The sequence below is a fragment of the Tauraco erythrolophus genome, chromosome Z, assembly GCF_009769465.1.
Source record: "Tauraco erythrolophus isolate bTauEry1 chromosome Z, bTauEry1.pri, whole genome shotgun sequence".
In the NCBI taxonomy this organism is placed as follows: domain Eukaryota; kingdom Metazoa; phylum Chordata; class Aves; order Musophagiformes; family Musophagidae; genus Tauraco; species Tauraco erythrolophus.
The window spans coordinates 63,377,228-63,389,070 of NC_141496.1; the positions used below are offsets into that span (position 1 = coordinate 63,377,228).

The window sequence follows — 11,843 nt, forward strand, 5'->3', positions numbered from 1 at the left end:
ACATTTATTCAGTCTTATTCTCTTTATTGTCAAGCATTAAAAAAGAGTCAAAGGCCAGTCAAGGACTTCAGAAGCGCAGAGTCATACTTTCCACAGATTAGTGATGTTCAAAACAGAGACTGATACATTGGAGACACTAAGAACACTGCACTGACACTGTATAGTAAAATTTAGAGCCTCTCGTAAGAGAGAAGGACTTTATTCTTGAAGGCATTTGCTTTAATTGGAATAGTGCCCTTTAGAGAAGAATCCTTCAGCACAAAACCAACAGGAATCTAAACAGACAAGGTACCTGAGGGTAAACAGTGCACACAGTATAGAGACCACACCAGGTGCAAATCTACAAAGCATTTCAGGATTAAGTGCACTAGGATTGGGAACCTGGTAACCAGCAGCAACTTCAGCCCTGAAGGAAGTGTCCCTACAGTCACAGGTTTGCAGACAGAGCTCTGATCCATGGGGAGCCAGCAAATGGAAAACTGCTGCAGAGCTGTTTGGACCAAGGTGCCTAGCTTTGCATTTGCAGGATTCATGATAGCCAGCCTTCTCCTGCTGGGATGTGTGCAATCCAAGTCCGTCTTGGGTTTTAAAAATACAGGAAAACTCAGATCAATCCGGTGCTTGCAAGCCAATTCTGTCTGTGATGTGTAACTATTCAAGGATGAATCCTTTCCTGTTGGGCTTATGTCTGAGCCTGAGCAAGCAAGAGTTTTCAGAACAGACTCTGTGGACTGGGACCACTGTTAACCTGACAAGGGAAATGTGGCTTGGAAATCCTATGGGAGCTCACCGAGGTCTTGGCGTTCAGTACCAGGAAGTAAAGGGGACTTTGGCCACATGCAAAACTAAGTGGTAGATTAACTTGTTTTTAAAGGACTTAGAAAAAATAGATTTCAAATGTGGATGCCTTACATGGTAACCATAGATAGTTCAGGTCTTTTCTGGTTTTCCATGGTGCATCCAGGTTATTCCTCTTTGGTGACTCTAGGATGCTTTGAATGATGTCAGTAAGTTTAAAAGCAATGGAAAATATTAAGCAGGTTTTTCTTTGGCTATGATTAAGTTCTTAAGACCTGTCTGACTTCAAATATAAATGTAAACATGTGCTTTGTTGATCTGGGACCCTCATTTGGGTAGATACATTGGAGAAGATGGGGACCCCTTATTTTAGATTGTATTGAAAACGTTACAGAGTCAAGGGATTGATTTGATTGTATTTTTATTTCAATTATTGGCTGCCCTAACACAAGAACACAATTAAAAGCGTTAGTCCAGTCAGTATGACTGTGATACCTCATCTAAGTATCACACCAAAGATTAGCTGTTATATAAGGAGAGAAATAGAGAGGAAATGTCAATTAACTCAAAGCCAAGAAAGAGTTATGATTGAGGGGAAAAATGAAGGCAGGTAGAGTTCTCTGGGCAACGCATTCAGAATTGCCTGAACTGTCCTAGTAGCACCCTGTACTGAAACCAAAGGAAAAGCTCAATAACTTCATTTTGCTTCTGTGATCCTCAGTGCAGTTGTTATTGCTGATCTCACTGAGGGAAAGACAAGGCAGGCACTATAAAAATCCCAGGTGTTCTGCTGTAGAAAGATCACATCCTCATCTTCCATTTTCAGTCCTCTTCTCATTCCATTTTGGGTTGTTTGTTTTCCCAGAGGGCCTTTCCCTCTCTTTCTCCTGGCTGAGTGCTGAGGAGGCGATGAGCAGCGGGGTTATGTAAGAGGAGAGAAATATAGGGAACAGTTTCGAACCAAAATGAAACAGGAACAAAAGCAGATATAAAGCAATGGATCAAGTTACGTATCTGCTATTAGTGGCTGGATAAAGAGCCCTGCAGTCCCAAACACACAAAGGATTATAAATACCCAGAGAAATACTCTGTCTATCACCATAGCTACGTATTTCCAATCATCTTCCACCTGCAAGAGAAAAAAAAAAAGAAAATAATAAACTACCTGTCACATAACATGGAATTGCGAGTTGACATGTAGCAGAAACGTCCCTTGTGCTTTTGAATGTGAGGAAGAACATATATGCAGTCAATAATGTTGCTTGTAATTCTTATAGTTGCTGCAGTTTTCAAGTGTCTTTAGAGGGGGCTGATTTTCTAATAGTAATCACTTTTGGCTGAGAACATTCAACACTCTCTTAGTCTGCTGAATTTTTCAAAATATTCAAGTCTGTTGGCAATCTACGGCTGCGACACTAACAAGTAGAACTTGATCCTATGGTGGGTGCAGAGTGGGGTGGTTAAACAGCAGCAGAATCACCATAGCTGCACATTTCTAGACCCTGTCAAAGGATTTATCCTTACAGTCCACACGAGAATTTGTTTGCTGCCTGATCTGCCACACTCTCACTCCAATCAAGCCCCATTGATGTCAGCAAACTAGACAGCTGGATAGACAGACAATAGCAAAGCAAGAGCCCTGACTGAGCAAACCACAGTGTCATGTGCTAAGCAGGCCAGAGTGGATTTTCTATGTCTGAGAGATATACCTTAAAACCACAGTCAACGAAGCTGTTGTCCGTTAAATGATGCCTACACACAAGGATCACTGCATCAGAAGAACATTCACTCATATAAAATCAGTGAGTGGTTAAGAGCTCTCTGCTGAGGGATCTTCCACTTGTTTTCCCAATTTCTTGATGTTTTCCTCCAAGAGGAGGCTGATGCTGTACTTCTTGTGAAAGAAAATGCAGCAAGAACTTCAGCTGGTGTAAATGTTGCCACAATTTTTAAAGGGCTTTTATTTATACATGACTAGTGCATGATGTCACCCAGATGGCTTTGTAAGTCTGGCTGAAGCAGAAGCAGCCTGCAGAATCATTTCCTCAGTACTTGCCTGAGAACAAAACCCTTCTTTCCCCCAAAGAGAGAATTTTTCCCAAACGAAATTCCTGCTTCCCATTCCTGTTATGTTTTGAAAGGTAAGATACAGAGCTGCTGACGTACACACCAGACTAAGAGTACAATTTCATGTGGCAGGAGAGATTTGCAAAATGCAAATCAGCAATGGGAGACTTATTGTGAGGTGTATAATCAAGGTGACATGTTATTCGGACTGCTTCATGCACAGCTGCTTCTTTTTTGGAGTGCATCAAAGAAATCAGCTGAAAATGGTAGGTGGATATGTTTTATGCAGCTGGTGTGGCAGTGAGAGCAGGGCTAAAATGTTGAGGTCAAGCAAATCATTAAGGGTATAGGTACCAAGCAAAGATCAGCTCAATCCCCATCTTCTTCTGTGTTGATAGATTCCTGTCTTTTGCTTTGGGTTGGCATGTGTTACCCCTTCATCCTACAAATTCAGTTACCAGGCCTTAACTGTAGCCCTTTATTCAGAAGGTTATAGACTTTGTTTTCAGATTAAACTTCTGCAGGACATAACAAAGGGGAAAAAAAAGCAATTTTTGGGTTGCACAGAAGTTGCATGAATTTGTGCTGATTTCAACAAAATATTCTGATAGAAAGAATACCTCTCAATATTTCCCTCTCAAGATATTTGTGTTTTTCAATACAAGTACAGCAATGTTTAATTTTGAAATGGATTTTGCCATCATAGAGCATCTAAAAAACTTCAAAACCAAAGGCAAACATTTCATGACTGATCTAAGATAAATGTTTCATTAGGTTCTAAGCACTTTTTAAAAGCACCTTGAAGCATTAGAGAATTCCTGTTCCTTGCGAGGCCAGTATGGGGGGATGTCAGCTAATCTTTCTTGAAGCTGCTTTTAGTTGCTTATGTTTACACCTGAGGATGTGGCCTCAGAATTCTCTAAATTCCAACATGCATCATCTTCTGTGACAGTAAGCCCAATTAGGATGAAAGATTTTTAACCTCACACAAGCAAATGCATTAGTTCAAATGCCAAATCTTATTCTTAAGCTGCTCTCTTTTTTTTTTTTAATCCATCTTTATTCATCTGTTTTTATTCAGCTGCCTTCCCCAAAACTCAACTTTTATTTCAATGTAGGTTTGTCACAGCTGAAAATACTGTTATTGCTGAAGCCACAATTAGTCAAATCGCTGTAAAAGAAATCAGAACACACCAGATTGAAACAAAGTACAGACAACAGCGTTTTGAAAGGAATATCTTTACCAGATTTATCACTGGCTGAGAATAGTTCTTCTCCAGATCAACTGCTATGCTGCTAGACAAGCCCTCTTCTTTAAAAAGCAGTTCCCAAATTTGCATGTTCCATTACTAACACAGAAAAACACTCTGCCTGGCAAATAGCACACTTAGTATTGGGATGTCATTGCTTACCAGGGCTGAGCAGTTGGTGAGCAGTGGAAGAGGATTGCTTCTGGGGACCTACAGAAGTAAGGTTGGAAGAGACCTTGAAAAGTCTCATCTAGTCTATCCCTGCCCCATGGCAGGATCAACTCTGCCTGAACCACTGCTGAACAAAGGTCATTCCTCATGGCCACAACAGGCTGATGCTCCTCTTCTTTACCTTTGAAGGGTGAGCCTCATGTCTAATCTAAAGCTGTCTTGCTGCTTAAATTATCCACTGGGGATAGACGAAGAACAGATGAGATCACTTTTCTTGTTCCATCTCCAATGGATGATTTATCTCCTCCCTTTCTGTAGGAAACTTTGACCCATGCACAGGTCTCAACATTTTCTTCTCTAGATCCAATAACTCCAGTTCCTCTAGGATGCCCTCCTAGATCATGTTTTCACTTGCTGTTCTCTTGTGGCATGCTGGAAGTGTGGCCCCATGGCCAGCTGAGTGGTTACCTCCCTTACCTCTTTGGTTTCATTTTGAGACCTCATGTTCTCTGCGATGAACTGAATGCTGCTAATGACATCCTTCACTTCCGGGGAGTACTCCACTTGCTCTGCCATCCATTTCAGTGACTGATGGCTCAGTCGTCTTCTTTTGGTGGTAGCGAGTTCAGTTGCCTTACCACAGTGACTGCACCGCTGCTCCTTATGTAATTTGGCATCTTTGCGTTTGCTGTGCTTTGACTTGCCTGACGTATTGGCTGATCCTTTCTTGTTCTTTCTGGAGATGTTTTTTTTCTGCTGTTCTAGTGGCCTCTGCATCAACAGGACTTTGGGGAGCAGGCTAAGAAAGACAGTTTTTACCCATTTGGGCATTGTGTGTGTAGTTGGAGTCCTGTAATGTATATTGAGGACAAACACCGTGATAACAATTGACAGAGTCACAAATATCATAGTGAAGAGTAAATATTCACCTACGAGCGGAATTACTAAAGACGTGGATGGGATCGTTTCTGTGATCACCAGTAAAAATACAGTCAAAGAAAGCAGCACAGAGATGCAAAGAGTCACTTTCTCACCACAATCAGATGGCAAGTAAAAAACTAACACAGTCAGGAACGAGATGAAGAGACAGGGAATGATCAGATTTACCGTGTAAAACATTGGCAATCTTCGAATATAAAAGGAATATGTTATGTCTGTGTAGATCTCTTCACAGCAGTTATATTTGATGTCATGTTTGTAGCCAGAAGCATCAACTATTTCCCATTCACTATTTTCCCAGAAGTCATTCATATCTACTTTGGATCCGATGATCAGAAGATCAATTTTGGCTTTGTCATAGGTCCATGAGCCAAATTTCAGCGAACAGTTCTGATGATCAAATGGGAAAAAGGTAATATCCATAGGACAGGAGCTTTTAAAAATAGCTGGTGGGGTCCAGGTGATCATTCCGTCATAGCGAAGCAGGGCTTTGGTCTTGCCTTCAACTTGAAAATCTCCCACAGCACTAGAAAGACAAATGAGAGAAAGAAAAGAAAATTACCATGAAAGTAAAATGTCTTTCATGGACACTGCAAGAGGATAATTTTGACAGAAAGGGTAAAATGGAAAAGTGTTCATCGTACTTATTATACAAGACAATATCTGGTTTCCAAATTTTATCTGCTGGTACCCGAACAAATTCAATGCCATCGTATTCTCTGGGATCCCATCGCAATTTGTAGTCGTTCCAAATCTGAAAGAAGAATGGACGAGGATTTTAAAACCTCATATTATCAGCAAATATCTGCTTCTCAGATCTTGCAGTAAAATGACAGGCTATGATACAGACTTAAAGTGCAGCATGTGTAGAAGAGCACAACAGTTTGAAAGACAACAAGGCCATGACCTGGAGAAACACTGGACATACATGAGTATTGGTCACGTTAATTTTCTACTCCCTCCTCTGTGAGGAGATGGGACGTCAATTGTTATCCATCGCTGACATGCTGAGATCTCCCCTCTGTCTTGTTACAACAGCACAGATCCTCACCTGTGCAGGCTTACCTCCCCACCACAGAAAGGAAATGTAAGTCTTGCTTCTACTGTCATGAGAAGGCACCCTGCAGCTAAAGGAGCCCAGCATCAAAGGAGACCAGCACCCTAATGAGAAAGGAGGTAGATATGCACAGTAATAGGCAGCTACTGACGGGACATTTTTGGTTCCGCAGCAGTAGCGAATTACCAAGCCAGGGGCAACGACAGATGCCCAGCAGCTCTCTTGCTTTGCCGTCTAGTGCCCTATCATGGGGCCATGCTCCATGCTCTTGCAGCCTACCCCGAAGATCCTGATCATAAAGACAGCATCTTTTACAGAAAGCTTTGTGTGGACCATAATCAGTGCCTGAAAGAAATTTGTTTTTGTGAAAGTTGGCTTGTTCTTCTCAGCAGTTGAGACCTTCTAAGGACTTTTCTCTATGTATAAATGCCAAAGCCATCAGAAAAAATGGAGGCACGTTCCTTTTGCTAATAAATGTTTTCGTTGGAGTCTTCAATATGGAGATGACTTAGGACTGCAGAGCTTCATATTTAATCACTCTTTAATGAGTACATCCAGCTAGATTTACCAGATAAACCAATGGTCCTGAAGTTGGAGGAGAATATACCACACAGGAAAGATGGCAGATGTAACTTCTTGGAAATAAAAAATAAAGAAACAACTTTTTCAAATGTGGCTTTGGTTAACGGAGCTTCTCTTTATTCATGCCTTTAAAATCCTTGTTACAAAACAAACACTTATTCTATAGATGTAGTTTACAAGGTAACACACATTTCATCATATCAACACAAAACGCAGGAGAAAAGCAATGCAGTCACTCACGTGTCTTAGCCACAAATTTGTTTCCATAATCTGATTGACTTCATCCTAGAAAGAAACACAGGAATGACATTTTCGCTCTATAGATCAGTTAGAGTATCCTGAGATGGCCACAAACTTATTCTGATAAAAATGGATACTAGAATTCCACATTAAGTGAAAGCAGATTTTTTCTGGCTGTTTTCAGGGGACTTGCATATTGTGCTCAGTCACGTGCAGCTCCACTGAAAAATTATTAAAGCTCTACCGAAAAATTGTGCCCCATGAATATCAGATACACAAAGAGCTGGACTGTTGTGCCAGGGGCTTGAGTAATTGGAGAACACAAAATTTACAATTGCTCTGACCAGTAGCAAAGGAATAAGGTTCTGCTAGTGGCTATGTGTTTCACTGGATTCAGTGTTTAAAAAGCTCTGTTTACACAGCACAGTACTGGTCAAGATTCAAGGAAAATGACATCTGAAACACAATAGTTTTGCATTTCTGTGCAAACTTTAGAGCAGGTGCACTAAAACAGCTCAGGTCACTGTTGTACTGAGACCTTCTTTTTACAGTCTATTATTGCTATTGCCAATCAGCAATGAATCAGGAAGGTGCTGCAAGAGACACAAAAATAAAAGATCGGATCCTGTTCTAATGAGCCTTCAGCCTAAAAGTATTCGGAAAGACTCATATTACATATATTTATGAATGCAGGCTGACATTTGGAATGAAAATATCTGCAAGAATGTTGCTTTGGGTAGTTCTTAGTTTTTAAGCATGTAGATTCAAAATCTTTAAGATGTTTACAAACTAAAGGTAGAAAATGTTGTAGATACATTTTCAAAATTGTGTACTGAAGATAAAGCGCAAAGATAATTTTGAAAGGCCTGTTGGATTCCTGTCTATGGGTTAAACTATCTGAGTTCTTGTAAAAATAATGACTTTTCCTTGAGAAAATCCAGCTGATTTACTTATGATGTTCCTTTTATTCTCCAAAGACAGCAGGGGCTGTAATGTGAGACAGAACTGCTAGAACCTGACAAGCTGTCTTTAACAGGGAAACAAAATACTTTGACAAAGGAACCCCAAAAGGTGACAGCTGCCTTCACCATGAGGACTTACAATGCCTTATACTTTCAGATAACTTAGCTCCCTAGCTGTTGTTGAGCACTGCTCCTCACCATTTCCTTGTCACTTCATTACAGACTCAACTAGGTATCAGAATCTGTTCTGTGGATAATTTGCTTTGCAGCAGAACTTCAGCGAGGATTAAGGTCAGGTTTTGCTTCTTCTACAGTCCCTCTGCCCTCTGACAGCAGGACTGCCACCTCAGACACACTCACCTTTGCATAATGTTCACCCCAGAAGACACAACATTCACCCCCAGCTCCATGCTTTAAAAAAACACTCTGCAGGCTGCACGTCTCTTACGTTACTTTGAAACAAACAGACTGAAAAAACAGGGGGAAAAAAAAAAGTTTCATCTTTCAGGACTACTGGGAAATGAGAGTGGCCCCACAGAAGAACTAGGCTACGTGCTACGCAACGTGGACACAACCAGGTGTCCCTGGAGTGGGCTGGCTCTGTGGAGCGTACACTTGAACATTTGGTACTGATGCTCTGGGTGCCAGAGGCTGCTGCCCACAGCAGAGGGATTTGAGTCTACAGAGTAAGCAAATGAATCTGCATAGTTCAAACCTCTTGTTCCAGCCGCTGGAGTGACTCGGCTGGCTGAAAGAAAAGCAAAAGTCTCAGCACATACACGTACACGCACATGACAATGTCAGCCTGCTGCTTTAGCAATTCGCGTGTGTTTGCAGCCATCTCCAAACTGCAGCAGTACTCTATAATGAGTCTTACCACATTTGTAAGCTGGGTAATGGCCACTTCAAAATACACTGTGACAGGATCAGACACATTTTCCACAGGCCTGATGAACTGGTTGTACTGGGAGAAGAGTTTGTGAAATAACCGCTCCTCTGACTCACAGGCTGTGATGTCTGTGTTGGTAAAAATAAAGAACAGCTATGTCAGAGGTAAGGAAGAGGGAAAGAAGGTGCTGGATAATATGCTACTTCATGCTGTATTTCTGGATCCTGTGCTTGTGACCACATATCAAGACACAGGAGCACAGAGAGAAGAGGGCAGCCAGTATGCTGTCAGTTGAAAGCATTCTGCAGGACATTGCCCACTGCTCCCTGTCTCCTCAAAGTGTCAGGAAATGGCCTGAACAGAAATGTCTCCTAAGCCGGATCCAGTCTATGGGCCTCCATTTGGCCCACTCTGATACCAAACCAAAGTAGAATAAGGTGGTGGAAAGCAGAAAAAGGATAAATGCGGTGGATTTAATCTTTGGGAGTTTTTATGGTAAAACTATGAGTTTATGAAAAGCGTAGCTACTCATTCAGAAATTACAAGCTTGGGGCTGCAACTACCGGACAAAAATCTGTGTCAGGGACTCTGATTAGGCGATTACAATGACACCTCCCAGTCTTAAAAACTAGACCTACATTTAAGCATCATGTTTGTTATTTCATTGTTAAGATGGCAAAATTTCTGCTCTGAAGGAAGCTCATTTATTAAGCTCTATGAGAAAAAAAGTGGAAATGTTAAAATTTCTTACGGAATAACATGCATCTTTGTAATAGAGAGCTGTTCTTCGGGAACAAGCAGATTATAGCTGTAACCTCCAGTCAATACAGGATAGACCGAATGGCTTAGCAGGAACAAGGTATGTGACAGGCACTAAAGTGCCTCACTGCAGGGTCAAGAATCATAGAATCATAGAATGGTTTGGAGGAATGCTCTTTGTCTGTTATATACAGTCCAAATCTGAAACAGTTATTTCCACAGCATTAAATACAGACTTTGATTTCAAAAGGAAAGATTAAATCATGTGGAATCTGGTGACATCAGCTCAGAAAAATACTTTTTTTGAATGACTTTGACATATGGTTTCAATGCATTACTATGATTCAGCACATGAATTCAAAATATAAGGCAAAGATTTAGAACTTGTTCCTCCTGTTGAGCACAGCTGTGTTATCAAAGCTATATGATGATGTCAAAGATGTTACTGACACAACTGAGGAAAAATTATTTTTTCAGATACATGGTCATAAGTTTTTGTTTTACTCCCAGACTATACTAGAACACATCAGGAAAGCAATCATGATAAGCCTTTATGACTGCAAAAATCTTAAACATAGAAGGGGTTTGTGTCAGGCAGTGTGGTCTCTAGCACAGCACAGGATATAAATATGTAATTCACATTTTCTTCAGTGAACACAATGGCCTGTAGTTGCACAGATGTCCGACAGGGAGATGCTTAGTTTCAGCATACAGCACTGTTTTTACGCTTAGGCCATCCTTCCCTTGTCATAAAAATGACATTTCCACCTCTACGGTGATAAAACGCATGCGTAGATTCAGGGGATTATCACAATTAAAAGCTGAAATGTTGGTTACTGGTGATTTACATGTATGGAAAGAAAATTCTATTAAAAATTCCGTGCTTTTAAGTTTTGTTTCATCCTTCTAGCATCATGCAGAGAAAATACATGAGTGTCTGAAAAGTTTGGGTGTTTGTTTATTATGTATTGTGCCTTTCAAAAAGGAAATTGCAATTTCCTTTCAGGATTTCCTCATCATCATCCACTAAAATGTGACGAGAAGTACCCTACTGTGGAAACACGAGTTTCTTACCAAAGTCTCCTGACTAAAGCCGATGAGTCTAAAATCATGTTTCATTTGAACATTTCCTACTGGAAATTAACAGACACATGCCTTAAAAAAAAAGTAACAGAAACAGACAAGTATTTAGGCCTTTCAGCTTTATACTTCAGTTACAGATTTTCATCCCATTGGTGCTGCTCTAAGACAATGCCTTGTGCCTCGCTAACACAAGCACTGTAATTCATACATGACTTGGTCATCAGCAGAAGTAAGACTTTCAAACAAGATGTAGTGACTTAAAAGCAGAAATTGTCCTGAACCTCAGTGAGACTTGTGCATGGAAATCACTTCAGCATATTCAACCATAGATCACAAACAACAGCAAACAAAAACATACCAAGTTCTCACTTTTGAAGGTGTGAGTACTGAATGTGCACATCTATAGTTTGCATTATTTAAGCAATTGCAAAATTCAAGCACCAAACGACATTACTAGAACTCCCATTTCATTCTCATTCTTTGCTAGAAGCAGTTTCTCAATTAGTTATCAAACCAAAATGAAGAGTTTTATGTGTGAAAACTAGTATTGCTTTAAGTCTTTTAAAAGACTGTTGAAATGGTACAGATTTCCTGTTAGAAATAGATGGTAGAAGATTTACATTGAATTAATTCCGGGAAAACAGAAGCAGAGACAGTGACTAGAAAATATTTGAGAGACTAGTATCAAAGAGAGCCTACCTTGAATCAAGGATGTGACTGCGAATGCCCACACACAGAAAGCAGGGTAACACCAACATAGCCACCTCTCAGGATGCATTGCTAGCAGCAAAATAGAGCTTCCTTTCGAAAAGAGAGGTTTAGGGAAAGAAACAGACGGCAAGAAGACATACAAGCCCCCCGAGGGTAAGCAGGTGGTACAGAGACAGATTTCAGTTTTGCATTTGCAGCAAACTCTGCAGTCTACTGAGCAGAGCAAAGCCTTGCAGAGTTGCTTCCACGATCACCAGGCAAGGAGAGCTTACGCTGCACAGAGAGAAGGGAGCGGGGCAGCATCCTATCAGGTGGCTTTCCACGTTTCCAGTCAC

At 40.8% G+C, this 11,843-nt stretch overlaps 1 protein-coding gene across 1 annotated transcript; it reads right to left on the bottom strand.

Annotated features, from left to right (window-relative positions):
- Window positions 1–1,804: 1,804 nt before the first annotated feature.
- Window positions 1,805–11,575, bottom strand: CHRNA6 (cholinergic receptor nicotinic alpha 6 subunit). The gene is made up of 6 exons (XM_009978064.2): window positions 11,497–11,575; window positions 8,944–9,083; window positions 7,105–7,149; window positions 5,870–5,979; window positions 4,764–5,751; window positions 1,805–1,927 (listed from the first exon to the last, which is right to left on the bottom strand). The coding sequence occupies exons 1-6, from the start codon at window positions 11,573–11,575 to the stop codon at window positions 1,805–1,807; spliced, it is 1,485 nt and encodes a 494-aa protein (XP_009976366.1).
- Between the last annotated feature and the right edge of the window lie 268 nt (window positions 11,576–11,843).

Excerpts from the sequence above, each read along its gene's own strand:
- CHRNA6 (XM_009978064.2), bottom strand. The coding sequence starts at position 11,575 with ATGCATCCTGAGAGGTGGCTATGTTGGTGTTACCCTGCTTTCTGTGTG. Across the intron at positions 7,150-8,943 it reads TTACCCAGCTTACAAATGTG|GATGAAGTCAATCAGATTAT; the intron begins GTAAGACTCATT and ends GTTTCTTTCTAG. Across the intron at positions 1,928-4,763 it reads CTCAAAATGAAACCAAAGAG|GTGGAAGATGATTGGAAATA; the intron begins GTAAGGGAGGTA and ends TTTCTCTTGCAG.